General features: G+C 37.5%; 2 protein-coding genes across 38 annotated transcripts in view; both read right to left on the bottom strand.

The window, feature by feature from the left end:
• Nucleotides 1–12,327, bottom strand: part of ABI2 (abl interactor 2) — a 103,376-nt gene extending 91,049 nt beyond the window's left edge. For 11 of the 35 annotated variants that reach the window (XM_060152271.1, XM_060152260.1, XM_060152256.1 and 8 more), the window contains exon 1: nucleotides 12,036–12,321. In XM_060152271.1, the coding sequence (XP_060008254.1) occupies nucleotides 12,036–12,152 (117 nt within the window). In that variant the 5' untranslated portion in view covers nucleotides 12,153–12,321. Of the gene's footprint in view, nucleotides 1–6,653; nucleotides 6,688–12,035 lie in introns of those variants that run through there. The other 24 variants (XM_060152281.1, XM_060152280.1, XM_060152279.1 and 21 more) reach the window with 8 other exon arrangements.
• Nucleotides 12,328–24,494: 12,167 nt separating this feature from the next.
• LOC132522154 (cytochrome P450 20A1) overlaps nucleotides 24,495–27,036 on the bottom strand; it is a 69,938-nt gene continuing 67,396 nt past the window's right edge. For all 3 annotated transcript variants that reach the window (XM_060152290.1, XM_060152293.1, XM_060152292.1), the window contains one exon: nucleotides 24,495–26,950. In XM_060152290.1, the coding sequence (XP_060008273.1) occupies nucleotides 26,800–26,950 (151 nt within the window). In that variant the 3' untranslated portion in view covers nucleotides 24,495–26,799. The remainder of the gene's footprint in view (nucleotides 26,951–27,036) is intronic.

Consider the following 27,036-nt stretch of genomic DNA (forward strand, 5'->3'; position numbering starts at 1 on the left):
GGCCATATATGACAAGCCCACAGCAAACATCATCCTCAATGGTGAAAAACTGAAAGCATTTCCACTAAGATCAGGAACAAGACAAGGTTGCCCACTCTCACCACTATTATTCAACATTGTTTTGGAAGTTTTAGCCACAGCAATCAGAGAAGAAAAGGAAATAAAAGGAATCCAAATTGGAAAAGAAGAAGTAAAGCTGTCACTGTTTGCAGATGACATGATCCTATACATAGAGAACCCTAAAGATGCTACCAGAAAACTACTAGAGCTAATCAATGAATTTGGTAAAGTGGCAGGATACAAAATTAATGCACAGAAATCTCTGGCATTCCTAATACTAATGATGAAAAATCTGAAAGTGAAATCAAGAAAACACTCCCATTTACCATTGCAACAAAAAGAATAAAATATCTAGGAATAAACCTACCTAAGGAGACAAAAGACCTGTATGCAGAAAATTATAAGACACTGATGAAAGAAATTAAAGATGATATAAATAGATGGAGAGATATACCATGTTCTTGGATTGGAAGAATCAACATTGTGAAAATGACTCTACTACCCAAAGCAATCTATAGATTCAATGCAATCCCTATCAAACTACCACTGGCATTTTTCACAGAACTAGAACAAAAAATTTCACAATTTTTATGGAAACACAGAAGACCCCGAATAGCCAAAGCAATCTTGAGAACGAAAGAAGGAACTGGAGGAATCAGGCTCCCTGACTTCAGACTATACTACAAAGCTACAGTCATCAAGACGGTATGGTACTGGCACAAAAACAGAAAGATAGATCAATGGAACAGGATAGAAAGCCCAGAGATAAACCCATGCACATATGGACACCTTATCTTTGATAAAGGTGGCAGTAATGTACAATGGAGAAAGAACAGCCTCTTCAATAAGTGGTGCTGGGAAAACTGGACAGGTACATGTAAAAGTATGAGATTAGATCACTCCCTAACACCATACACAAAAATAAGCTCAAAATGGATTAAAGACCTAAATGTAAGGCCAGAAACTATCACACTCTTAGAGGAAAACATAGGCAGAACACTCTATGACATAAATCAAAGCAAGATCCTTTCTGACCCACCTCCTAGAGTAATGGGAATAAAAACAAAAATAAACAAATGGGACCTAATGAAACTTCAAAGCTTTTGCACAGCAAAGGAAACCATAAACAAGACCAAAAGACAACTCTCAGAATGGGAGAAAATATTTGCAAATGAAGCAACCGACAAAGGATTAATCTCCAAAATTTACAAGCAGCTCATGCAGCTCAATAACAAGAAAACAAACAACCCAATCCAAAAATGGGCAGAAGACCTAAATAGACATTTCTCCAAAGAAGATATACAGACTGCCAACAAACACATGAAAGAATGCTCAACATCACTAATCATTAGAGAAATGCAAATCAAAACTACAATGAGATATCATCTCACACCAGTCAGAATGGCCATCATCAAAAAATCTAGAAACAATAAATGCTGGAGAGGGTGTGGAGAAAAGGGAACCCTCTTACACTGTTGGTGGGAATGTAAATTGATACAGCCACTGTGGAGAACAGTATGGAGGTTCCTTAAAAAGCTACAAATAGAACTACCATATGACCCAGCAATCCCACTACTGGGCATATACCCTGAGAAAACCATAATTCAAAAAGAGACATGTACCAAAATGTTCATTGCAGCTCTATTTACAATAGCCCGGAGATGGAAACAACCTAAATGCCCGTCATCGGATGAATGGATAAAGAAGATGTGGCACATATATACAATGGAATATTACTCAGCCATAAAAAGAAACGAAATTGAGCTATTTGTAATGAGGTGGATAGACCTAGAGTCTGTCATACAGAGTGAAGTAAGTCAGAAAGAGAGAGACAAATACCGTATGCTAACACATATATATGGAATTTAAGAAAAAAAAATGTCATGAAAAACCTAGGGGTAAAGCAGGAATAAAGACGCAGACCTCTTAGAGAACGGACTTGAGGTTATGGGGAGGGGGAAGGGTGAGCTGTGACAGGGCGAGAGAGAGTCATGGGCATATACACACTAACAAACGCAGTAAGGTAGATAGCTAGTGGGAAGCAGCTGCATGGCACAGGGATATTGGCTCGGTGCTTTGTGACAGCCTGGAGGGGTGGGATGGGGAGGGTGGGAGGGAGGGAGACGCAACAGGGAAGACATATGGGAACATATGTTTATGTATGACTGATTCACTTTGTTATAAAACAGAAACTAACACACCATTGTAAAGCAATTATACCCCAATAAAGATGTAAAAAAATAAAAAAAATAAAATAAATAAAAAAAATAAAAAAAAAAAATTCAGATGAAAGTCCAAAAGCTATAACCCAAGGATGGATGACTTCAAAACAGTGTTTAACCTCTATGGGCATAAGCTTCTGAGTTTATAAAAAGAAAATTAACTACAAGAGCATTTCCCAGACTGTGCTGTAGGTCTTATTAATAGCTACTGGGCATCCAAAAACAGTTTCGAGGACTAATACATTTTGTGAAACACTATATGTAGGTAACTTAAACAGGTTTCTTTACTGCAAGACTTCCCAGAACACTTGAAATGATATTGTGTTTTGTAGGTTCTAAAGGGGCACATTATGCAGTAACTACTTTACAACAAATATTTTTACATATTACACAATTCTGGTTTGGGAAATACTGAACTATATGAGTTATAACGGTTCCACCAGCTTTAGAGCTATATGAGTTCGATCCCTGGCCCGGGAATATCCCACATGCCACAGAGCAACTAAGCCCATGCGCCACAACTACTGAGCCTGTGCTCTAGAGCCCGCGTGCCACAACTACTGAAGCCTGCGTGCCTAGAGCCCATGCTCTGCAACAAGAGAAGCCACGACAATGAAAAGCCCACACACCGCAACGAAGAGTAGACCCCGCTTGCTGCAACTAGAGAAAGCCTGCACACAGCAACAAAGACCCAACACAGCCAAAAATAAAAACAAATGAATAAACTTATAAAAACAAAAACAAACCAAAAAACCTATGGGATACTGCAAAAGCAGTTCTAAGAGAGAAGTTTCTAGCAATACAACCCTACCTCAAGAAACAAGAAAAATCTCATAGAAACAATCTAACCTTACACCTAAAGGAACTAGAGAAAGAAGAACAAACAAAAACCAAAGTTAGTAGAAGGAAAGATATCATAAAGATCAGAGCAGACATAAATGAAATAGAAACAAAGAAAACTATACCAAAGATCAATAAAACTAAAAGCTGGTTCTTTGAGAAGATAGACAAAACTGACAAACCTTTAGCCAGACTCATCAAGAAAAAGAGGCAGAGGTCTCAAATCAATAAAATTAGAAATGAAAAAGGAGAAGTTACAACAGACACCACAGAAATACAAACCATCCTAAGAGACTACTACAAGCAACTCTATGCCAATAAAATGGACAACCTGGAAAAAAAGGACAAATTCTTGGAAAGGTATAACCTTCCAAGACTGAACCAGGAAGAAATAGAAAATATAAACAGACCAATCACAAGTAATGAAATTGAAACTGTGATTAAAAATCTCCCAACAGGGCTTCCCTGGTGGCGCAGTGGTTGAGAGTCTGCCTCCGATGCAGGGGACGCGGGTTCGTGCCCCGGTCTGGGAAGATCCGACATGCCATGGAGCGGCTGGGCCCATGAGCCACGGCCGCTGAGCCTGCGCGTCCGGAGCCTGTGCTCTGCAGCAGGAGAGGCCGCAAGAGTGAGAGGCTGCCGTAACGCAAAAAAAAAAAAAAATCTCCCAACAAACAAAAGTCCAGGACCAGATGGCTTCTCAGGTGAATTCTATCAAACATTTAGAGAAGAGCTAATACCCATCCTTCTCAACTCTTGCAAGAAACTGCAGAGGAAGGAACACTCCCAAACTCATTGTAGAAGGCCACCATCACCTTGATACCAAAACCAGACAAAGATACTACAAAAAAACAAAATTACATACCAATATCACTAATGAATATAGATACAAAAATCCTCAAGAAAATATTAGCAAACAGTATCCAACAACATATTAAAAGGATCAGACACCATGATCAAGTGGGATTTATCCCAGGGATGCAAGGATTCTTCAATAGATGCAAATCAATGAATGTGATACACCATATTAACAAACTGAAGAAGAAAAACCATATGATCATCTCAATAGATGCAGATAAGGCTTTTGACAAAATTCAACAGCCATTTATGAAAAAAACTCTCCAGAAAGTGGGCATAGAGGGAAACTACCTCAACATAATAAAGGCCATATACAACAAACCCACAGCAAACATCATTCTCAATGGTGAAAAAGTGAAAGCATTTCCTTTAAGATCAGGAACAAGACAAGGATGTCCACTCTCACCACTATTATTCAACACAGTTTTGGAAGTCCTAGCCATGGCAATCAGAGAAGAAAAAGAAATAAAAGGAATCCAAATTGGAAAAGAAGAAGTAAAACTGTCACTGTTTGCAGATGACATGATACTATACATAGAGAATCCTAAAGATGCCACCAGAAAACTACTAGAGCTAATCAATGAATCTGGTAAAGTTGCAGGATACAATATTAATGCACAGAAATCTCTTGCATTCCTATACACTAACAACAAAAGATCAGAAGAGAAATTAAGGAAACAATCCCATTCACCACTGCAACAAAAATAAAATACCTAGGAACAAACCTACTTAAGGAGACAAAGGACCTGTATACAGAAAACTGTAAGACACTGATGAAAGAGATCAAAGATGACACAAACAGATGGAGAGATATACCATGTTCTTGGATTTTAATAATCAATACTGTGAAAATGACTATACTACCCCAAGCAATCTACAGATTCAGTGAAATCCCTATCAAATTGCCAGTGACATTTTTTACAGAACTAGAACAAGAAATCTTAAAATTGGTATGGAGACACAAAAGACCCTGGATAGCCAAAGCAATCTTGAGGGAAAGAAACAGAGCTGGAGGAATCAGACTCCCTGACTTCAGACTATACTATAAAGCTACAGTAATCAAGACAATATGGTAGTGGCATAAAAACAGAAATATAGATCAATAGAACAGGAGAGAAAGCCCAGAGATAAACCCACACACCTATGGTCAACTAATCTATGACAAAGGAGGCAAGGATACACAATGGAGAAAAGACAGTCTCTTCAATAAGTGGTACTGGGAAAACTGGACAGCTACGTGTAAAAGAATGAAATTACAACACTCCCTAACACCATAAACAAAAATAAACTCAAAATGGATTAAAGATCTAAATGTAAGACCGGACACTATAAAACTCTTAAGAGGAAAATATAGGAAGAAGACTCTTTGACATAAATCACAGCAAGATCCTTTTTGACCCACCTCCTAGAGTAATGGAAATAAAAACAAAAATAAACAAATGGGACCTAATGAAACTTCAAAGCTTTTGTACAGCAAAGGAAACCATAAAGAAGACAAAAAGACAACCCTCAGATTGGGGGAAAATATTTGCAAACAAATCAATGGACAAAGGATTAATCTCCAAAAATTATAAACAGCTCATGCAGCTCAATATTAAAAAAACAAACAACCCAACCAAAATATGGGCAGAAGACCTAAACAGACAGTTCTCCGAAGAAGACATACAGGTGGCCAAGAGGCACATGAAAAGATGCTCAACATCACTAATTATTAGAGAAATGTAAATCAAAACTACAAAGAGGGGCTTCCCTGGTGGCGCAGTGGTTGGGAGTCTGCCTGCCGATGCAGGGGACGCGGGTTCGTGCCCCAGTCCGGGAGGATCCCACGTGCCGCGGAGCGGCTGGGCCCGTGAGCCATGGCCGCTGAGCCTGCACGTCCGGAGCCTGTGCTCCGCAACGGGAGAGGCCACAGCAGTGAGAGGCCCACGTACCACAAAAAAAAAAAAAAAAACTACAAAGAGGTATCACCTCACACCAGTCAGAATGGCCATCATCATGAAATCTACGAACAACAAATGCTGTAGAGGGTGTGGAGAAAAGGGAATCCTCTTGCACTGTTGGTGGGAATGTAAATTGATAGAGCCACAATGGAGAACAGTATGGAAGGTCCTTAAAAAACTAAAAATGGAACTACCATACAACACAGCAATCCCACTACTGGGTATATACCCAGAGAAAACCATAATTCAAAAAGACCCATGCACCCCAATGTTCATTGCAGCACTATTTACAATAGCCAGGTCATGGAAGCAACCTAAATGCCCATTAACAGACGAATGGATGAAGAAGATGTGGTACATATATACAATGGAATATTACTCATCCATAAAAAGGAACGAAATTGGGTCATTTGTAGTGATGTGCATGGACCTAGAGACTGTCATACAAGGTAAAGTTAAGTCAGAAAGGGAAAAATAAATATCATATATTAATGCATATATGTGGAATCTAGAAAAATGGTACAAATGAACCGGTTTGCAAGGCAAAAATGGAGACACAGATGTAGAAAACAAACATATGGACCCCAGGGGGGAAAGTGGGGGGGTGGGGGTGGGATGAACTGGGAGATTGGGATTGACATTTATACACTAATATGTATAAAACAGATAACTAATAAGAACCTGCTGCATTAAAAATAATAAAATTAAAAAAAATTCTGATGTGTTAAATCACCTCCATCTACGGAAATTCAATCTCCCTAATTCAGCCTGATGTTCACTTGCATGGTTCACTCCTCTCTGTGGAGGTAAAAGACAAAAGTTACAGGGAAGGATTCAAACATCAGTCCTCAAATTTCTACTTTCTCCTTCTTCATTCTAGGTACTTTTAACATTATTCTATTTGTGAGAACAAACAGAAGTTAAACACATAAATACAAACCTCCTTTCTGTATACTCTATGACCATGATAAAAAGCAAAGATTACCACCACTGAAAGTCTCTTTTTAAAGCAAGGTATAAAAGTAATATAGAACATGAACATAATATTTTTAAAATATATGATATGTAGATGTACATGTCAAAAAGATTTAAAAGTATAAATACCAGATGTATATTCAAAATGATTAGGCAATTTTAAGTTTGTTCCTTAATATTTATTTGTATTTTCTAATAATTTTTCAACAATAAGCATGCATTTTAATGGTTTTTATTAGGAATGTGCAATCTTTATATCATTTTAGTAACTACTTTTTAATGAAACTGACTAGTAAGCCATGATTCTGTTATGCCCTTATAAACCCTTCCTGCAATTTTTAATGAATTCTGAGAGTATCCTTGCTGATAATGAGAAAAAAGGAAAGCTATTAATGACATCTTTCCCATTATTCAAAAGAAAGATTTCAGAGAAAACATTAAGGTAAATTCTTTTTTTTTTTAACATCTTTATTGGGGTATAATTGTTTTACAATGTTGTGTTAGTTTCTGCCGTATAACAAAGTGAATCAGCTATATGTATACATATACCCCCATATCCCCTCCCTCTTGCATCTCCCTCCCACCATCCCTATCCCACCCCTCTAGATAGTCAAAGATCCGAGGTGATCTCCCCGTGCTATGCAGCTGCTTCCCACTAGCTAGCTATTTTACATTTGGTAGTGTATATATGTCCATGCCACTCTCTCACTTTGTCACAGCTTACCCTTCCCTCTCCCCATGTCCTCAAGTCCATTCTCTACGTCTGCGTCTTTATTCCTGTCCTGCCCCTAGGTTCTTCAGACCTTTTTTTTTTTTTTAGATTCCATATATTATGTGTTAGCATTCGGTATTTGTTTTTCTCTGACTTACTTCACTCTGTATGACAGACTCTAGGTCCATCCACCTCACTACAAATAACTCAATTTCGTTTTTTTTATAGCTGAGTAATATTCCATTGTATATATGTGCCACACCTTCTTTATCCATTCATCTGTTGACGGACACTTAGGTTGCTTCCATGGCCTGGCTATTGTAAATAGTGCTGCAGTCAACATTGTGGTACATGACTCTTTTTGAATTATGGTTTGCTCAGGGTATATGCCTAGTAGTAGGACTGCTGGGTCATATGCTAGTTCTATTTTTAGTTTTTTAAGGACCCTCCATACTGTTCTCCATAGTGGCTGTATCAATTTACATTCCCACCAGCAGTGCAAGAGGGTTCCCTCTTCTCTACACCCTCTCCAGCATTTATCAAAACATTAAGGTAAATTCTTAATTTCTGCTCTTCTGAGCAAAGCCATTTTACTGGATGACTTTGTTCTTAATCCAAACAGTGGACAACGGGATTTTACTATGTATCTATGTGAATTAACACTCACAAAAAGGAATAACTTTCTTTTATCTAAGAAAAGGAAAAATATAAATATGAATAAGTTGGCTTTTCAGACTTACTTTAGGAAAGTAACAAATATAATCTTACTTCATCCACCAAAGCATTAAAGCAACCCATGTTATTATAAAATTCTCCATATGTAAATATATAGATTCCAAGTTAATCAAAAATGTTTTAAAGTTTCTGGACATTTCCTAGATTAGGAATCAATGTTTATATTTATAAATGAAGAGAAAAAAACACAGGTCTTACATTTATCTCGAAAAAGTCCTTAACAATAACTTTAATCCTTTTTACAGGAAAGAAAATCAATCGGGGAAACAGGAAACTGTAGTTATCACTTTTTATCATCACATTTTAGAAAAAATATTTTGACTATCACTTTTTCTAGAGGTTGAAATAAAACAGAATCATCTAACTTTTTACTAAAGATGATTTTTAAATTTCTAATGTTAACTGCATTATTAACCTGGAAAACTACTACTTACAACTCTGCTGTACCTGTAGATTGTGTGTGTGTGTTAATACAGGTACTATCTGATCACTCCTAATGCCAATAGATAACATTTCTGAAGGACATTTTCATGATAGAAATAATTTAAACACAGTATGTTTGTTTTCAGAAGGACAGCACACCATTTTCCTTCCTTTCCTCAATCTTCACACTAAATATAATCCACATTTAGAATATTCTTATTTACCTTATTTTTTTTATATTCCAATGCATAAAACCAGCTATTTAAGGACACTGAGCAAAGAACCTTATCATTTGTTACTTATGATCAGTAGATTTGCCTTTTTTCTGCTTTACAGGCAAAAATTATATTTCCACAAAATAAAATGAGTGTTGGGTGAGTTAACTTGAGCTAATGGTTAGGACATGATGCTATAATAAGGCTAGACTGACCATTTGATCACTGATCCCACCAAATCACTTTCATCTATAGCAGGGTCACAGGCAGCATCGAAACTCCTGCTGGTCAGTTTGCTGGTCACCAAGAAGAGCCAGGCAAATGAGCAGCTGGGTCAGCACAAATCCACTATCACCATCTTCTATTTATCAACTTTACCACAAACAAATCATGTAAGAGTTGTCATCTGGGGAGAGATCCCCAACAATATCCCCACTGGATCTTAACACAGATGATAATCTAAGAGGTGAAAGTGTAAAGTTTATTTTAGATGCTAAGTTGAAGAAATAAGATATTTTAAAACCCAAGTCCATTTCTATTAACCAGTATTTATACTTTGAATTTTAAAATACCATCCCATTAAATTCTGAGTCCCATTGCTAAGACAAATAATGGCAGTAACATTCTTCTCTCTTGAACTGGAATAAATGTATAAAATATATAAAAAGATGACAGTTGTTGATCCCTTTACTCTCTCAGCTTTATTAATTCAGGTACTTTTACCTTTATGTAACAACTGTAATATAAGAGGAACTATACCTTCACATTACAATAAAAATTATCTTCCAGGAGGGGTGGGATAGGGAGGGTGGGAGGGAGGGAGACGCAAGAGGGAAGAGATATGGGAACATATGTATATGTATAACTGATTCACTTTGTTATAAAGCAGAAACTAACACACCATTGTAAAGCAATTATACCCCAATAAAGATGTTAAAAAAATAAAAAAAATTAAAAAAAAATTATCTTCCAAAGAGAGAGAAATCTGTTTCTTTTTTTTTTTAATTTAGTGGTGATAACCACAACCCAATCAGTTTTCCACCCTCAATTTCTCTTCTGACCTGTAACTCTTTCTCATATGTTGCACAAGGGATTGTAATAACAACTTCAGTCCTTTTAATTTGCCTCTCCTAGAGACTGTGAATTCCCAGAGTGAGGACAGCATAGCTTCTTCCTTCTTCCCACCTGCAGCCCATTAAGAGTATAAACTGACACACTACATGGTATTCATTTGCTCACAGATCAGCCTCTCCTACTAACTACACTATGAGATTCTGTGGACACTAGGTATGAATCATCAACACTTGACACAGTGCCAGGCTATACAGACTTTCAAATGTATTTAGTGAAAAACTGAGCATTTTAACCTTTGAATCTCTCCTACCACACTCAGTATCAGCAAAGCACCTGATGAATATGGACAATTGTACTTTTTGTATGAATCTTTGACCCAAGTCACATTCTTTCTTTTCCTACTAGCCATACTTTCAACTGCCTCTTTGGAGGGAAAAGCCTTGGGTTATGTCTGATTTATTCTCCAATACAAATATTCCCTACAAGAAAATACAGAGTTCAGGATATGTCTAATCAAGCAAAATCTCACAATACTATCCTTGATCAACCATGTGGTCCTTACAAAATTTATGAACCTGTAAATTTTAACACCTATTTTTTTTGGTTTAAACCAAGACTTGAGAATGCTTCCCAATACAGCCAATGTTAAGAAGGATGCCTGGAGAGATGGAGGTGGGAACAGGAAAAAAAGACCATAGTGAAGGAACAATTTAACTTATTTCTTCCATTTCCACCTTCATCCCAAGACAATTTAAATGGGAAGGGAAAAAATGGAGGTAGAACCTGTGATTCAGAATAAGCTATAAAGAAAACAAAAGATACTAACTTTGCAAACCGTGCGTTTTAAACTATCCTTTCATATAATTTTTAAAGAGGAATTTTTTTTAATCCACAGTCTTTTGCTTCTTCCAGGAGCAGCTGGATTTCATCTCACCCAATATCCCCCACCTCCATACACATACATACAGCGCTACCACTGAGTCCCTGTGCCAAACCAATCATCCCAGGAAAAACTAAACCATGAGGATCATTTCCTAATTCTCTCTGAAAAATAATCCCCAATTTTTTCCCCGAAGACAAATTACCTATTCTAATGGGATTGAAGGGAGGTGGCGGGACGGAAGATTTCATTATCATGCAGCTTCTCACTCTCTATAGGGAGAAAAATGGCATTAACTTCCAACAAGAGACAGCTTACTCTTATACTGTATCCCCAGTTAGAACCTAAAAACAAGCAAAAAACCAAAAACCGATCTTTTGATGCATTCAAATGAATAGAAAGCTGAGACAGTTTACTCTGCAGCAATATAACCCCTTAAAAATCCTCCAGAGCTTGGGGGATGGGGGTGACCCATCAATCCCCCCACACCCTTGCCATATGGGGGAGCAAGATTCTGTCAAATAGAAAATGCCACTCTCCGCCTCCTCCGCCATCCCGAAAATTGACTGGCACCGAGTGCGGAGGCGGCCGAGGGAAGAAGCGAGGCGGGGGACACCACACACACACACACACACACACACACACACCACACCACACCACACCACACACCCACACACACCACACCACACCACACACACACACACACACCACACCACACCACACACCACACACCCACACACACCACACCGCACACCACACACACACACACCACACCACACACCACACACCCACACACACCACACCGCACACCACACACACACACACGCACACACCACACCCGCACCGAGGGCTGATTCATGGCTTTTTTAAATGTTTTAAAGCTACAATTTCCTCCAACCGGAGAATTCTCACCCATTCCCCAACCCCAGCTCCCACCATGCTCCTCCCCCCGCTACATGGGGGTCAGCTGGACTGTATCCCCGCCGCGGCCTCGACCCCACGCGCCCTACGCCCCCAGGCGCGCGGCCCCCGGCCGGGGGTCCCCCACGCGCCCTCACCACCCCGAGGCCCGACGCGCCCAGGCCGGGACATGCGTCGCACCTGGATGTAGTTGTTCTCGCAGTAATCGGCCACCCGTTCCAGATTCGTGTAACTGTCGAAGAGGGCCCGGCGGCCCCCCGGGATTTCCTCCTCCAGCAGCATCTGCAGCTCCGCCATCTTCACATCCTCCTCCTCCTCATACAGACCGCAGAGGCAGTGGCGGCAGTAGCGCCAGGGAAACCCAAGACTGGGAGAGGAGGAGCGGCGGCGACGGCAGCAGCAACCGGGAGGAGCGAGAAACACTCCCCGCCAGCGACAGGGGAGGGGGCAGCAGGAACGGGGGCGGGGCGCGAGCCGACGGACTCCGAGGACGGTCACCGCGGCGACGGCCGGCACGGCGCGCGCACGCGCGCTCGCCTCCCTCCGCCTCCGGGAGCCCGAAAAAGATTCCCACCCTTGGTCGCGCCGCCCGCCCCTCCCCCACTTCCGGCGTCTCCTAGCGACCGCGGGAGTGGGGGCCGGGATGCGCGCGGGAGTAGCGCGCGCGGTTAACCCTTCGGCCCCCGCAGGTTGCGTGGCTGGAGAAGCGCCCCGGGCTGTCTTTGTTAGTCCGGCGTGAACGCCCGTCCGGCGTGAACGCCCACCCGGCTCCGCCGTCTTTTGGCCCGCGTCTTCAGCGACTCCCCTCGGTGTTATCCTCAACCTGGGGCCCAACCCCATGGTCATGGGCCTGAGGGATAACATCAGCCCACTAAACTAACATGCAGCTTTAAGTGCCGCCCCACTTTTCACTTCATCTTTGACCTCATCCATTCTCTCTGGTACAGATAAATTTCAATTTCCTAATCCCAAATTTCCTGTCCTTGGCCTTTTTTGCACCTGTTTGCCCATTGACACCGTTTACCCCGGCCAGGTTAGCCTCTGTTCTGTTCTCCTTTGACCATCCTCCGGACTTCAGCTTTTTGCGCTTGCCCCTCTCTTTGCTACGCTTCCTCAGTGACCACCTTTTCTGTCATTTCTCTGAGTCTGTCAACTTCACTTTTTTCTTCGTCTGTTCCGTGTTTAAAGTTTCGAAAACGGTTTTGCTGGTACTTTCATTCCTCACAGGGCTGTTACATGGATAAAATAAAAGTTTAAAGCACCTCGGGAAACGATAAATGACAAAAATTCAAGGTAGATCATTTTGATCTTGCAGTTATTATTCTGTTATTCCTTAGATACTATATCCTTTTTTCCTAAATGTGACTACTACACACAATGCAATCTTAGAAAACTAAAATTCGTGACAACTGCTGAGATATTATAAAGTCCATGACCTTTATTTGTACTGTGGAAAGTCAAGGTTGACTACATTTGCAGTTTAGAGCAAGATTCATTATTTCAACTCTTGTATTTGTGATCTGTTGGCCCTCCTACAGTGATTCCCCCCCCCATTTTTTTCTTCCCAGATTATGAGGAAACTATATTATACTTTCTCAAAAAATCACTTTAATGCCTTACCATTACACATTTCTGGAGCAATCTCTGATGATGTTATATTAGCTTTATTATATGCACATTAGCAAATTGTGTTTTCTCTGTGGAACCCAAATTAAAGGATACTGAAAATGTTGTTCCAGTCCAGCTAGTTTTGTTCTTAACCACTTTAAACATCTTCTGTATTAGTGGTTCTCAAACTTAAGTGTGAAGAGCTCTTTAAAATGAAAGCTGCAAGGTCACACTCTAGAGATTCATTAGCTTTAGTGATGGAATGGAGTAGTTACTTAAATGGCCCATAAACATGCTTCAGGGATTAACATATTAGATCAAGCAAACTTTTCTTTCGGACTAAAGTTCAATGAATCAAAGGCTACTGTTGGAACTGTGTTAAGTCCACCAGGGTAAGTTAAATGCTAAACAGACTCTTCCCCCATTACTTGTTTCCACCTAGCATTCTTTCAAATACTGCTTAGCAATTAGCCCAATAAACAGTTCTCCCCAGAGGGATGATTCTTCATCCTAGGTATCACTGCGTGAAGATTCTAGTAGGCACTTTCTCAAATTAATATGCGACTTCTTTGGATCGTAGCTTCCTTATCTGAAAAATCAAAGGGTTAAACTCAGGTCAGTTCTTAAACTTCTGAGTGGATTGGAATCACCTGCAGGGCTTGTTGAACCGCAGGATCGCTAGGCCCCAGCCCCACACTTTCTGATTCAGTTGGTCTGCCCGACTTAATAGTTCTAACAAGGTCCCAGGTGGTGCCAATGAAACTGTCCTTCTGGCTCTGAAGGTCTAAGTGGGATTCTTTGCCGAGAGAAGACCTTTTAATATTCGGCAGAATCTAAGAATTGAAGGACATAGATACACACTTCTGCTGCCACCAAGAACATTTCAGCAAAAAAGAAGACAACTACAAAATCTATACAAAGTACATGCATCGTGTGTGCATATATATTATCTGAGTGGAAGGATTGTAGGGTTTTTTGGTTTTGCGCATCTTAATTCCTCTAAAATGAGCATGGATAAGTTTATAAGAGTCCGGTGAGGCTATTACCTCCCCAAATCAGAGAGAATACTTTTATTAATGCATCCCAAGATGACATTTTTAAAGCAATTTTATCATCAGTTTGATTCAAAGTAAGCATTAAAAAGTCACAGATTTTTTACATATTAACCCAGTCATGCCAAGTGCAGTTGATTTTTTTTTTAATCTAATTGCAGGTCCTTATATTTATTTCCAAATTATGCCTTGGCTTTTTCCCAGATTTAAACCCTCATTACCATCTCCTGAAATAAATTATCTTGCTTCACATCATCTACTGATTTGATAAGCAAGACTTTGGGGTTCATTATAGCTTTCAATAAGAATGTTGAAGAATTCAAGGCCAAGAAGAGGGCCTAACGGCTTGGCCCTGGAAGACTCACTTAGTTGGTCAGAGCCATTCTCAGTATGCCTTAAACTGGGCCACTTGTGACTGTACCTTAAAGGATTCACATTTATCCAGTATTTCATCATCATAGTCACATGACTGGTGAGAAAGTGTCAAATTCTTCGGCTGAAATAAAGATACTGTGGAATTCCCCTGATGTATCTCATCCTAGCAACTCTATACTTAAATGAGGAAATTAAGGTAAAGCATATAATATATTGCCTAATATTATGGGCTCTAAAGAAATAAATGTTGCTTAACTGAATTGTTTACATTGCTTGTCTTATGATACCTAGAAGACATACCGATTCACTTCAGACTTTCTGCCCAGACTCTTCCTGCACACACTGACATGATAATTCATCATAAACATTGTTTTCAGGGACTTCCCTGGTGGTCCAGTGGGTAAGACTCCATGCTCCCAATGCAGGGGGCCTGGGTTCCATCCCTGGTCGGGGAACTAGATCCCACGTGCATACCGCAATAAGACCACATGATGCAACTAAGAAGTCCGCATGCTGCAACTAAAGATCCTGTGTGCTAAGACCTGGCACAGCCAAAATAAATAAATAAACATTAAAAAAAGGAAAAAAAGATGCTCAACATCACTAATCATCAGGGAAACGAGACATCACCTCACACCTGTCAGAAGAGCTATCACCAAAAAGAATACAAAAAAAAAAAAAAAACATTATTTTCATCATTAACTCTTTGCCTCCAAATTTTCAGTCTCTCTTTTAAATGACATCAACCTATCAGGTTTAAAATCCTTAACATTGAGTATTAATTAGTAGTTAATATTACTGTATTTTCTCATACATTTAAAAAATTTATTAGAGAATAATATCTATAGCACCTAAAGAATACCATGTGTTTCATTTCCACACGGCACTTTCTGTAATATTTATCCCTTTTCCTGGTTTTACATTAAATGCTTGGAAACTATTAAATAAGAAACTATAAGAATGTCATCCTTCTTCATGAAGATACTTGGGACTGTTTTCTTTACCTTGAGGATCTCAAAACTAGTTTTCTGGCTGCTATATGATTTTATCAGGCAATACCAAGTTGGATATATATGTACATACACAGTTCAACGAATGAATATATATTTCAATGAAATTTAAAAGAATTCCTTTTTAAGCAGTTAAGTTCCCTGTTTGAGATATTACACAGTAGTAATCAGGAGAAATGCAAACAGAGTGTTTTACTCAAGCAATGACATGGTTAACTTAGTTCCTATTCTTACCCCAAACAAGAAAAATAATTATCAGTGATTAATATTTTCATACACATTTATACACATTTTGGGGTTTTAATCAAATTTAAGACTACCAGGAAATTTTAATACCAAGTGCATATAATGTGTATATATTAAATTTTTGAAACAAATTTTCTGTATGTGATCAGAAGATAAATGACTGGGATCTAAGCCTTCTATTTTTAGGCACACTTTATCATCTGAAACTTTGGTTTCAGTTTTAGTGATATAAACCTTGGTCTCAATTTTAGGGATACTTATTTAATGGTTAAAAATGTACCAAACTACTAAAAAAAAAGCTTTACTGTGCAATAGAGCATTCCATGCTTTATAGCTGTATGAATACACATTTTAAGAAATAAGTTTAAAATGACTGGAAAGAATACAAAGAATCCTCCAAAATTAGTCTGTAAGAAAAAAAATCCCCTCCCATTTTCAGGAAGTCAGGAGTCCACAAGCATATTTTTTTCATTTTTATTGAAAGTCATTTTTTTGTCTCTTTATTATGGAAATTACAAACATACAGTACGGAGAATGGTGTAATGAATACACAAACATCCACTGATTAGATGCAACAATGGCTTCTATTTTACCTTATATTATTCTTATGATACAGAATTTTAAAGAAAATTACAATAATCATGACATTGAACCCCTAAATACTTTATTATATATCTCTAAAAAACAAGGATATTTTGCCACATAACCACAATATTGTTGCACATCTAACAAAATCAACAATAATCCCCTCATACTAACCAATACCCAATAAAAAGCATTTTTCAAGAAGAAATTACTCTTGAAAGGAGAGAAAATAACATATACCCAAGATACAACCTGGAAGGATTGTATTTAAATATTTAGAATCTATAATAGTTTCCTGTAAGAGACAACAAAATAGCTCCCTTTCCCGTGAAAAGTGAAAAGAGGAAAAAGGTTTTTCCATCAAACCATGAGAGTGGACAATATAAACCTGAAATTCTTCATGACAACGTATCTCTGTGTATAGACATAACCAATGGGGTAGATAATTTATCTTGAAAGGCATATGGTTTTGAAAATAAAAAGTCCTCAGTTCTTTAAGTTTCTACTAAAATTGGTTTTACATATCCCTCCCCCACAAAAACAGTGAATTTCAGAGCTAAAGCATAAAACAGATCATCCTTTCCCACAGCAGAGAGATCACCAATCAGTTCACAAAAATTGGATTTCTAAAATTAGCTACTTTTGTTCACACTTTGTCTTAAATTATGTTAAAGGTTTTGTAGAGCATCAAGCCTCAAAATGTACTAACTAGGTTTTTATTACTGACAGCTATATTGACCTTCACTTAATAACATGAATTGCTAAGAGTTTGAAATATGCCAGTTTTTCTGATTATGCTTTAATACCATTAGAACCTGTATGCTGAATATTCACTGCAGCATGTATGATTTTCAAAGCGGCTAACTTTTTTTTATAACAATCTGTTCCTTATCAGTTTCAGTAATATTGCAAACAAAGAGGTTATACTTTGACAAAATTGCTAACTAAACATCATGGTATATGGTAGTAAGTCTCACTTGTATAGTACAAGGTTGCTAAGAATATCATTGACCACCGATTGCTATGTTCATGAAATGGAATGTAGAAGAGGTTAACAGCAAAAAAAGTGACTCATGATTTTCCTTGTCAAAGTAATTTTATGTAGCCTCTTGGAAAGAAAGGAGCAGAAGAGAATAACTTTGGTATTTTAAAATGGCAAGGAATACTGAATTTAACTACACTTAAAATACATCAGTAGGATTTCTTCCTTCCTCCTCCACAGGAATTAATAATATATTTCTCACAGATTTCTATTATCTAGATGTCCAACCATATGAATAAGTGAATGACTCATATCACTGAAATATTTCATAGGGTTTTATAATGATATTTCAGGGAAAAATCCCATTTTACCTTCCAGCAGAAAATGTTTGGCAATTATTAAAATACAGGAAAGTAAGAGCTCCATCAGTGAAATGGGGCTTCAGATAAGAGACTTATAGTGTACTGTATCACTTTTGCAACTTTAATAAAAATCTGTATTATGAAATTGCTTTTAAGTTTGGCATCTATTTGTTGCCTATTTTGTAAATAATTTTAAGACATCCTAGAGAGTTTTAAATCGCTTGATGATAAATCATGAAAAAGACATTTATGGGTATTTGCCAGGACAACTAGCATACAACCAGGAGGTACAGCCCTCAAAAACCACTGAGTCACAGCACCATGCTGTGTAAGGCCAGATGTGTCCAGGGCTAGCTTCATGGGCTGCAACCAGTGCAGTCCCACAGAAGCCCACACCTCAGAAGGACCCTATGTTGGGGTATAACACTTTGAAGGCACTGCAGTGAAATTCTCAAATTTTATTTGTGAATTTGTATTTTGTAAGTGAAGTCCAATGGGACCCTGGAGTATACGCCCGGGGCTTAGAGTTTACTTCCCTGCCTCCCTAGGCATGTTCTCAGTTACCAGCTTCCTGCTCCCCGGTGCCCTGCACCCTGCCTGGCCTCCCTCTAACCATCCCTGCCCATTACCACTGCTGCCTTCCACCCAGAGCAGCAGTAAGATTGCATCAGGAGGAGAGTTGATGAGGGAGGCCCACTTTCTGCCATGTCACCCTCCAGTGGGGGCCTGGGAGCTGGTGTGGGGAGGGCTGGAGTCCAGCCAGCAGTTTGCTCTGCAGCATCTTGAGGCAGGGCAAGGAAGAAGTCATCTCTGCTTTGGGCTGGCCACACCACAGCATGTTCACCAGGTAACTGGGCGGGGCTCCTCTGCCTACCCCTGATCCAGGTAAACAACATTGTCCCAGCATGGAGACTTCAATCCCTTGGGGGTGGGGTGGGGAGGGGGGTCTCTCATCAACCATAGGTTAAAAGAGCAGACCCAAGGGTGGGAAGGGGGGAGACTGACTTCATCCCCAGCTAAGACTCCATATTTTCATTTTGCACTGGGCATACAAATTATGTAGTTGGCCCTGATTGTGCCTCTTACAATAAAAATAAGCCCCCAAACCTTTATAAACATCATAGCATGTCCCATCATAGATGGGACATCTCTTTTCAAGTGTTTGTTTTTAGGAGACTATTATCCTATTTCTTCCAGTTATCAATAGCATAGTATAGTAACTTAGGCAGTTCTTTTTGCTTAGGGGGGCCTTTCCTTGGTTTTAAATTCATCCTTTAGAGAATAATATGAAACCAAAAGGAAATCACATTCTGAACAAGTTTGGGGGAAAAAAAAATTGTGCTAGCCTGGGCAAATTCTCATATAAAATAAGTTCCCTCAGCTTTCATTTCCCCCTTTTATAAGGCTATTGGATTAGAACATATCCGTGGAGTCTCTTAAATGTAACATAGTTTTACAAAGTCTATTAAGACTAAAGTAAATTCATAGCTAGCACGTTAGTAGATCATACTTCTAATCTCAACTTAATTACCTTCAGGGGTTCTTAAATTGCAAAAAAAAATTTATTATTATTATTTTTTACTATACCACAGAGGAACTAAAATATAAAACACAAACATAGCTCTTTAGCAAGCATCTCAAAATCTCAGGCAGCCATGTTGAGTTCTCAAATTCAAGTCATAGTTACCAGAAGGTACCAGTGACTACCCCCTTATTCCACTGCTTAATAAATTCATATTTCCAGAATTGAGGATGAGAATTCCTTCTTCCTAAACTTTGGGTGTCCAAAATCCTAGTATTCTTCTCCTGGCCCCTGACGTGCAAAAGAGAGACTGACAGACAAGTGCATATGAAGTGAGGTAAAAGTAAGTGAAGAGGTCTGATAATGGTATCTCTCTAGGATTGCTGGATTGGAGTTCAGGCTAGAAGGAGTCTCTGGGGTGTCTCTGTGCACATGGCTGGCCATTGTAGAGCTGTCTCTTGTGGTTCTGAGTCAACCTATACTATGGATTAGATTTAGATGATCCCAAGGAGACTGGATCAGTTTGGGGGCTAGCCAAGAGATTTAGTCCAAAATTTCCCAAACCTCCTACAAATCCTCTAAATATGAAAAAAACAGAAACTCAGAACAGACTCATGGTTCTATTTCAATCCAGAATTTCACCTTGGGTTTGAAGCCAGATCAATCTCTGATCATGGAGAGAACAAGATGACATTTACCTTGGTGGGATCACCATGCTACAGAACTGCTCTGATGCTTGATTTGCATTTCTCAAAATTACATAATTCCCACAGGGCACCATCTAGATAGAAATACACCACAGTGCCCAATTCTTGTGATTAAACCCTGTATTGAGAAAGATGAAAACCTCAGAGACAGACATAAATTTTATACACACATTAAGAAAGGTTGTCATGGCAACTGCGCTTGAAGATATGTATTTTTAAATCTAAGTAAATTTAACATTCAAAACACATTTGCATCTCCCTCAAAGACTCTGTATCAAGAATATTAAACAAATTTTTTCCAATTCCCTTTGAATCTACACTTCCTTGGAAGCTAACAAAATCCTATGAATATAATAACAGCATTGACTTAAGCACCTATCTTTGGAAGACTATGAGAAAATCCAAAATGAAAGCCAAATAATGTTGCTCTTCTACTCCCAGAGGCCCTAGATTTCCCCCTCTAAAATTTTAAATTGTGAGCAGGCTAAGCCATATAATCTCTACAAGGTCCTTTTAAGCTCTAAAAATCAATTATCTATTAGCTGCTGACCTTGCAACATAGCAACAAATCATGAAAGATGAACACACCTAGTGCTGCAGTATAATTGAACAATTCATACAAATGACTATAATCAATATTGCTCTTTAACCTAGTCAAACCAATTCCTAGCTTTGTTTCGTCTCACTCTGAACAATCTCCAGGATTTCTATTCAGCATCAATGTTGACAGTTTTCCTTGATAAGATACGTAGTTTAATTCTCTTGCTCATAAACTTAAAGTAACAAAAATAATGGCTTGACTCCCAACGGTTCCTTGTGCTTCTTGCACCTCTACAGCCTGTAACTGAAGCCTTCTGTTCTCTGTCATGTAGTCAACTACAAGTTTCTTCCTTTGTCCCTTTCAGCCACTAACCTAAAGGGTCCTTGAGTTGCTTCCAAACCCAGGACCTAGAGAGCTCAAGTGCCAGAAAGTTAAGCTTTGGCACATGAGACTGGGGTTCTTCCTCCTGGGGTGAAGCACAGAAGAGAGAGAACACAGTAAATTCCATGTCTGTTTGGCTCAGTGCTATATCCCCAGCGTCTGCAATAAGATCTGACACACATTAAGTGACCAATAAAAAAGTGTTGCCTAACTAAATGGGTCACATTTCTTTGGACAGAAATGGAAGTCAGGAGACGGAGAGAGTCAGGAGAGTAAGAGGGCTCTGTCCTCTGACAGGGAAAAGAGGAGGAGGTGAGGGAGTGAGAGAACATGGAATTCAGGTGCCTTGGTTCTAATATGGTCACTCCTAGTCTGGAGAATCTCTGGACCATGCATAGGTTAAAGAACTACCTAAGACAGATGTTCCTTTAGACTCCTTTTGTCTGTAGATCATTCTGGACACGATATCTATAGATCTACTGAACACTATATCTCCATGAAACACTGGTTTTTCAGGATAATAGGTATAACTTGAAAAAGGGGTACCTTCATCAAATACATTTGGAACACTCAGTGTTACACCAAGTTAAAATAGGTTTCCTTACAGTAGAACTTCTCAGTTCTTCCAATATATTAATATTCGTTCTGAGAAAGAATATATGTATATAAACAGAATGAATATGATCGAGGAAACTTTTTCTCAGAGTATCTCATAGGATAGGGTACCATGAAACACACTTTGGGAAATAATGCTGTTGTTAACTTAATAAAAAAACTCTGATCCTTAAACATTTCCTAGTTTTAATGATGACCTAGTGATAAGATATAGAAGGAACAAAGGACTACTTGCTTACCGACTATTTTGGTTGATATTTTGTAGAACTATAGGCTATTATAAACCTATGTTCACACCTAATACAGGCATCACTGAAAGATGTCCATACAACATCTTAAATACTTCCAGCAATGGGGTACTTAGCATATTACAAAGTGCTGTTAGCATTAGAGGTAGTTTGGCTATCTGGAAATCTTTTTCAACTATTAAGTAACTTCAATAATCTCCTTTATTCTATATGCAGAGAAAACCTCAATGAAGATTTCATTCATTTATTCAAAAATATTTACTGATTGCCTTTTTGGAGACAGGCACATTACAACTTTATAATATAGTTACAAAATAAGTTTCATTCTCTACTATCATGTGTTAAAAATTAAAACAAGAATTTGCAAGTATTTTAGATGTATATAAATGTAGATTTTAAAAAAACTACCAAACAGGATTATTTGTGACTTATTTGCTCCTGGCAGTTTATCCATGCTATAACAAGATCCATTCCCAATCTGTAGAAAGACAGCCACCAAACTGTAAACTGACTGAATGGGAAGCCAACTGGAAGAAGGAATGTCATTTCCTGCCTTTTGTTTACTGTCTGGATATTTTACAAAATGGCTCCCAGCTCAAATTTTACAATTATCCATTCACTCAGTGTCATAAAATTCTATAAATCAAACATGAAATTGATTTCTATTGTATTTTAAAAGTCTACTCCCACCCCAAAATAAGACCTTACAAAATTGAAGTAACAAAAGAAAATGTCTGAAATGCATTAAATGAAAAGTAGATCAAATTGTTCTGATTGCAATAGGTAAAAATATACGTATGTGGGAACAGGAAAAAACTTAAAACAGTTGTACAAGTGGCAGCTGAGTTGGCAATATTTAGTTTCCTTTGAGATTTCTGTTAATACTGCTGTTACATTACTCTTTTAATCATTTTCTTTAGCTATTATGAACTGTACATCATTTGAAACTATTGCTTGGTTCTCTCTTAAATAAGAACAAAACCCCACTAAACCCCACTGAAGCTATTAAGATAATCTGAAGTTTAGATCTTTTACTGTTTCTTAGCTAGTATCTGCTGTCTTTATTTACAGTATTTATTCTAGCAGGAATGAAGAACTATTTTAGTTAGTCCTACCTGTACCTACTATTACTTTCTAAGGACTAAATGAGATGAGTATATAAAGAATTTGGTGTGTAACAAATGCTCATTCCAGTCCCTTGTTCTACTTTGGCAAGTTTCAGTCTCACTCCTTTTTATCAGTGCAGATCACTGACAACGCTCAAAGCAACACAGTATCCAGCCTTTCTGGCCATGCTGATTTTCTGACTTCTGCAATAACAGCAACTGCTTTGTTGTCACTGCCTCCCTTCCCCCAACTCCTCCCCTTCTACCTTCATCATTGGTCTTAGGAACTCAGGAAACAGGCATAGGACTGGCTAAGAAGAAAAATAAGGTCGTTAGCATCAACTTGTTGACAATATAAAAACCCACCCTTGAAAATAGTGTCCATTTCTCTCGCAGCTGTCTTCTCACAGCTACTAAATGACTCCTTGATTCTACCGGCCATGTCTTCACTTTTACACACTCAGTAGAATTATGTTTTTTTAAGCAGTTTTCAATGTGTCAACATAACCACATGTGAAAAAAAGGTACATTTTATAAAGGGTAACAGTACTTTTTATGGGTCTGGAGAAAAAAATAAACATGTCTTCAGGGAAGAATTTTAATCTGTTTCCCCCAGAGACCAAAAACAACAACAAAGATTCTTAAAATGTCCTCTTAAAAGATGAAATGCTATCTCAATTATATATTATAATTATATATTATGCTATCCCAATTATCCCTTAATTATATTGAAGATTTTTCTTAGGATAATGGAGTAATTTCATTTCTTAAATGCTCATTGTAACACCTAGATTATGCTATGACTTTAGCAACTTGGTTCTACTAATATATAACTGTTTTGATAGAATAGATGGAGAACTAAGGCCATTTTTAAAGTTGAAAAGAATAACAATATTTGAGAAGGGAAAGAGGCAGAGAAAAAGACTGACAAGTCTGTGCTTACATTCTGAGTGAGAAGAATAGTAATGTTCCAGCTGTGGAAAACACTACTGGTTCATAACATATTAAATGAAGAGAACATTGTATATAATATGTCTGTAAAAATTACATGTGGATTAAAGTGTAGAAGGATCCACCTCAGAAGCTTAACACTGGTTAAGTTCAAATAGTGGTGATGGAGTTTCCTATTTTTGTGCTTCTATGTTTCCTAGATTTTTCTACAATAAACCCATATAATTTTCTAACAAAAGAATAGAGCATTTTGTCTTTAAAATACAAACTATTTTAATATAAAGAAAACAAATAAATTTTGATAGTCTATAAATAAGATAGAATCTATATAAAAAAATGAAACTGTACATTTGTGGGCCAAACAGCATGTGAGTTTTTCATTTTTCCCAAACATATGCACAGAATTAATTGTTTTGAATTTTATTAGCACAAAGTGTGGAAGAGCCCTTTCATTCCATAAAAAATGTGTTGTGTTGATGTTTTTAACAATAAACTTCTGAACTATCAAAAAGAATGTAGATCAAAATCAGTGAAGAAATAGTTTTTAAAAAGCCAGAAAGCTATAAAACTTAAAGAGTCCTGCTAGAGCCATGCTACGAGCCATCAGTAACACTGAGGCTACTAAAATTTAGGTCATTTGACAAATACAGAGGGCCACGTAAGAACAACAGTGAATGGATAACTTATTTTACATATGATTAACAGTAATTTTTATTTTTTAAAAATCCTCTAGAAAAATGACTTATTTTTAATGTTTCAAGTTATTTATGTAACTGGATAAAATATGCTTATTTACCTGATTCTTCTATGCTCTATTTTCGATTCCATCATTATTATACATTGTCTCACTTACTGGCAACATGCCAACACCCTGACTCTGGTTCAGTTACCCTGTTTTTGCCTTGATCATGGCTAATCAGGTCGCACTTGCTTTAAAATTCCACTGATCTCACCTGATTTTACCGACACTCGGTTTACATATCAACTGGCTACTCTAACCTTCCAGTGCCAGTTTCCAAACCAATTAAGGTACTTGGATAACAAAGGAAGATGCTCTTTATACGCAAAACCATAGAATATGATAGGCGACAGGGAATAAATGTAACAACATGCCTTTGTAGAAACGTGATGCTAGGAACTAAGAATATATTTCACTTAAAGTTTCAGAATTTAATTATTCCATAAATTAAACGTTTTTGTCAGAAATAAAGGCTGCATCTAGTTACTTAGTTTCTATGTTTAACTACTTATTACTAGGTCTAAAATGTTAGCTATATAACCATAAACACAACATAAAATAACTCAATTAATAACTAGAGTACATTCTTGAAACTAAAATTACAAGAGAAATTCAGCAGTGTCAAAAACAAGCCCATCTGCAAACATTTATCACTATTCTTCCTTTCCTCTCTATCAGCACTTGGCATACTTCCTTCATATCTCCTTTTATCTTTAAAAAAACATATTTTAAAAAAAGAGTTCTTCAAGAACAGTGTAACCAAAGAAAGCAAACTAAAATACAATGCTGTCAATAAAAAAGCATTAAATATAAAAGTTACCAGTACTAAAATGTAAATTTGAAAGATACTTATTTTTGAAAAAGCCCCAATATTTCTTTGCTTACTAGTTAGACTGATCATTTTTCTAAAAGTTTATTAGCTGTTTCCCCTTATAAAAGCTGTTTTGTCTATTTATCTACTGTATGTTTTCTTAACAATTTGTTTGACCTCTTTATATGTAATATGGATATTATCCCTTTCTGTCATATATTTTGCAATTATTTTCGACCCATCTTTGTTTTCTTTCTTTTAAATTTGGTTTCAGCTTTTAGTTAATGCTCTCTCATTTCTTATGGTTAGGATATGACATAATAATAAATAAATTCAGGAATTTTTTTTTACACAAATGATGATTAGTGGAGTAACAGAGTGCTACTACAATTTCCAGCAAAAAAAGGACAGACAAGCCTCACTCTTAGTTTGCTACTTAGGAAGGACACTACTTCAAAACACATTCAGAACTAACTGTATTATTTTCCAAATGATTCAGAACTGTTCAAAATGATGAGCAATGTATAAGTCATGAAATAAACACTGTTGTCTGGGAAGGCATACAAGCAAATACAAGGTATGTTATTCACTGAATTACTCAAACCTAATAACAATGATTAAACACAAACTAATTTATACTCAGAAAATAAAAATATTAATCCAATAAATAAAATTATATAAAGTCCTTTTTTTCTTTTCCTTTTTATGTAAAGTCCCCTTTAAGAGGATTTACTAAAAGTGTGAAAATGAGTTATTTTTCTCTTTTATGAATATTTAAAAAACATTATTGTGAAAAATAATTTCTCTTCAAGAATATTAATTTTAGAGATCAAACTAAGGCTAAGAATATGAAAACAATGACATAGAAACTGATAAAACAAAAGTTAAAAGCAGAAGTCCTCCCATTAAAATTATCACTATAATAATGCAATAAGTATAAAAGTATATAATGCACTAAGAAACTCTGATATACAAAAATTCAAATTTACATGATGAAGTACTAATAGGTGTTTATATTATACAATGATGCTTGGCTTATAAAAGGATTCAATACATATTTTCTAAATGGTCATTTCCCTCAACAAAGTTAAGTGTATACAATTTTAATATCTCTTTGAAACAGTGATCCAAGCTTCCTCCTTGGATGATGTTACGAGTTCATACTTAGTTTCAATAACTTGTCCCTCCACAGAAAGTAGGTGCAGTCTCCTCACCAGTACACTCAAAAGTACTGTGGTTACCATATATGCAAACCTAGTCAGGAAGAAAGTCAACTGGTTACTAAAGATTAACAACTATACTTTAACTATATAGATTGTTCATTCTCATCAACAGTGATA

The sequence above is a fragment of the Lagenorhynchus albirostris genome, chromosome 6, assembly GCF_949774975.1.
Source record: "Lagenorhynchus albirostris chromosome 6, mLagAlb1.1, whole genome shotgun sequence".
NCBI classification, from domain to species: domain Eukaryota; kingdom Metazoa; phylum Chordata; class Mammalia; order Artiodactyla; family Delphinidae; genus Lagenorhynchus; species Lagenorhynchus albirostris.